At 51.9% G+C, this 2,926-nt stretch overlaps 1 protein-coding gene across 1 annotated transcript; it reads left to right on the top strand.

Annotated features, from left to right (window-relative positions):
• Positions 1 to 778: 778 nt before the first annotated feature.
• On the top strand, positions 779 to 2,122 carry LOC138367988 (uncharacterized). The gene has a single exon (XM_069330278.1). The coding sequence runs from the start codon at positions 779 to 781 to the stop codon at positions 2,120 to 2,122; it is 1,344 nt and encodes a 447-aa protein (XP_069186379.1).
• The last annotated feature ends 804 nt before the right edge of the window (positions 2,123 to 2,926 follow it).

The raw sequence follows: 2,926 nt of genomic DNA, 5'->3' as shown, positions 1-2,926 counted from the left end.
GTTGCCTTTGGCAAATATTTTTACGTCCTCAATATATGGTTTTCTTGATATAAAGCACTGCATAAGCACTTCATCTTTTCGTCTTTAGTTTTTTTATCCCAAACTTCCTTACGAGTAAAGTACCCTTTTAAATTGGATGAAATTACATAATTATCTTCTCCATGTAACGCCCTCCTCAGATCTAGCATTTGGAGCGTTGAAACATTGCAGATTCTTTCAATCAAATCGGGCAATTTTTGAGGTTTGGATTCGCTCGTTGGCCGCCAGAGGGGCAAGACGCGCTCCCTTGACCTGCCAGTTGCTACCTAGAGTTGCGAGGGGGCGGGTGTGGTTTGGCGTGTCGGCGCCATGGTGGCCCCCCTCTCCCCTGTTGTGCGTGCCCAGTCAAGAGACCTTGAGTTTTCTGCTCGGGCAGGATATCCCGAGGTTGGTTTGGTGCTGTGTGACATGCTGCGGGTCCCTGTGGGGGATGTTTATGGTGTTGAGCAGGTGTCTGCCCTAGAGTGGTTGTTAAACTAACGACAGAGGAGGTGTATAGGGCGTTTTTACGTCGGTACGAGGGGCGGACCTTGCCCCTGCCCGAAGGTGCGGGCACTGTGACTGTCTCCGATCGCAGTGATGCCATCACGTATGTAAGCGTGCATGGGGCGCCCTGGAATTTCCGGAGGGACTGCTGAGGCGTTATTTCGGCCAGTTTGGGGCGGTCGTCAGTGTGTGGTTGCACCTGCTCTCCTCGGATCCGCTAAAGGGTGTGTGGTCAAATATTCGCACCCTAGGAATGAGGTTGCAGGCGGACATTCCTTCTCAAGTGAGGCTTCTGGGGTGTTCTGTTCGAGTGTTTAATGCTCGCCAGCCCCGTACGTGTTACCGATGTGGCCTCTTGGGTCATCAGGCTGCTGGGTGCTCTGAACCTGCCATCGCGCCCGTCAACCTCTTCCGTGAGGAGGATTTCCCGCTGCTCCCTGTGGAGGAAGATTCGGTGGGTGTGGATGCCGCTTTGACTGCTGCTGTACCCCGTGTGTCGCCTGAAGCGTCTCCTGCAGGTGTCGCCCCTCCTCCAGAGGCTGTGTCGCCTGTTGCTGTTGCCTCTCAGGCGGTTGCGTCGCCGTCGGCTGTTCGTCCTGCCCCGGTTGCTGTCCTGGATGTTTCCGTGATTCTTCCGGCTCCTGTATGCACGGCTCCCCCATCTTCCTGTTCTCCGTCTGTGGTGCCTGTCACTGCACCACAGACGGAGCCTTGTGCCCAGGATGTGATGGGTGCTGGGGTCGCTGTGGGACCTGCTGTGCTCGACCTGGTCCCCCGTGTGGTTGAGGATGCTGCCGTCCTGCAGAGGGCGTCGGTTCGCCCGGCTTGTGTTGTCAGGGTCTCTGGGTCGACATCCGGCTCTGAAGATGTGAGGCCGGTGCCCAAGCGTTCCCGGAGATCTTCTGATTGGGCTGATACGGGAGAATTCGACGATGGTGGATCTTCCAGTGACGGTGGTGAGGTTCCGTCGCATTCCTCGGTGGTGGCGGAGGTCCATGTGCCTGCAGCTGCCTGTAGCGATGTTTCTTCTCGTGAGGTGCCTGTGGAGCTTGCTTCCGGTGCGTCGCCTGCGTCGGATGGTTCCAGTTCTGCATGGGGGGTGGTTCCTCCTGCTGGTGAGCGTAGTGGCCTGGTGATGGTGTCCAAGAAGACTGCTCGCTCTGGGGGTTCCGTGCCCCCAGTTTCGTCCCCTGGTTCATCGGTAGCGGGTTTGCCACTTCTCTCGTCTCCGACCGTCTCCTGCGGTGTCAGGTGTGGGGTTGCCGTCTCGGCGGCCTTCGTCGTCGTCTCCTGTGCGTCCGGCGGCGGGACCGTCTCGGGGGCCTGCGTCCGCTTCTTCCGTGTCTTCTGCTTCCCTTCGCTATGCGACTTATGCTATGCGACTCGTTATGCGACAACTGTCGCCCAGCTTCGGAAGCTGCCGTTTCCGCCTGATCTGGTGGTTCCCGAGTTTATGCCCACCCCCCTGAAGCAAGGGGACCGTTGTCCTACCGACTGGGAGTACTTAGTGTGGGAAGCTTATAAGCAGAAATATTCTAGGCATGATTTTCCTGAGATGTATTCGCCTACCATTGTCGTGTCTCCTCCTTTTAAGTGATTTTGTGTGTGTGTGTGTGTGTGTTTGTGCTGTGTGTTGTGGTGTTGTGTTCGTTTGTGTGCATGGTGTGTGTGGTTGCGTGCGTTGCGTGTATTGTATTTACTTCATTGGTGTTATGTGTTGTACCTCTCTGTGGGGGTTTTTAAGGGCCAGTTTGCTTGTTTTGTGTTGTTTCACGAGTTTGGTTGTTGGGTGAGGGTGAGGGTATTTTGTTATTGTACTGCTGTGCTTATTGTTTTGTTGTCAGCCCTTCAGGCCGATGTTTTGTGTATTTGGTGCTTTATAACTTTGTGCCTTTGTAATTTCTCCCTGTGCCTTTGTCCTTTATAACTTTGTGCCTTTGTCCTTTGTACCCTTGTGCCTTTGTCCTTTGTACCTGTGCCTTTGTGATTTTTATAATCTGTTGCCTTACTCATGCTTGTCTGTACGCTTAACATTGCACGACACGTCTTGCACTGTTCCTTTTCTACCGTGATTTTGTGCTATGTGTAGTTTTTTGTTTATTTCCATTACCCTCCTGTTTATATGTTATATGTCTTGTTGTTTATATTTACTGTGTTCCTTTGTGTTTATGCTCATTGTTGTGTTTTTGTTGTCGGCCCTTCAGGCCGGTATTTAGTGTATTTCTTTCTTTGTTTTGTGCCTTTGTGTTTGTGTTCTGTTTTGTTCTTGTGTATTGTATTTCTTTGCATGTACGCATGTAAAAAAAAATAAAAAAAAAATTGAGGTTTCCAGTCAATAGTCAGTTTAAGGATGTGGTTCAGTGACTCTCAATTGTTGTTAGTCCATAACTTATCCATTTTG

The sequence above is a fragment of the Procambarus clarkii genome, chromosome 24 (genome assembly GCF_040958095.1).
Source record: "Procambarus clarkii isolate CNS0578487 chromosome 24, FALCON_Pclarkii_2.0, whole genome shotgun sequence".
NCBI lineage: Eukaryota > Metazoa > Arthropoda > Malacostraca > Decapoda > Cambaridae > Procambarus > Procambarus clarkii.
Note: the sequence above shows the minus strand (reverse complement) of the source record. Positions and strands in the feature narration are given on the sequence as shown.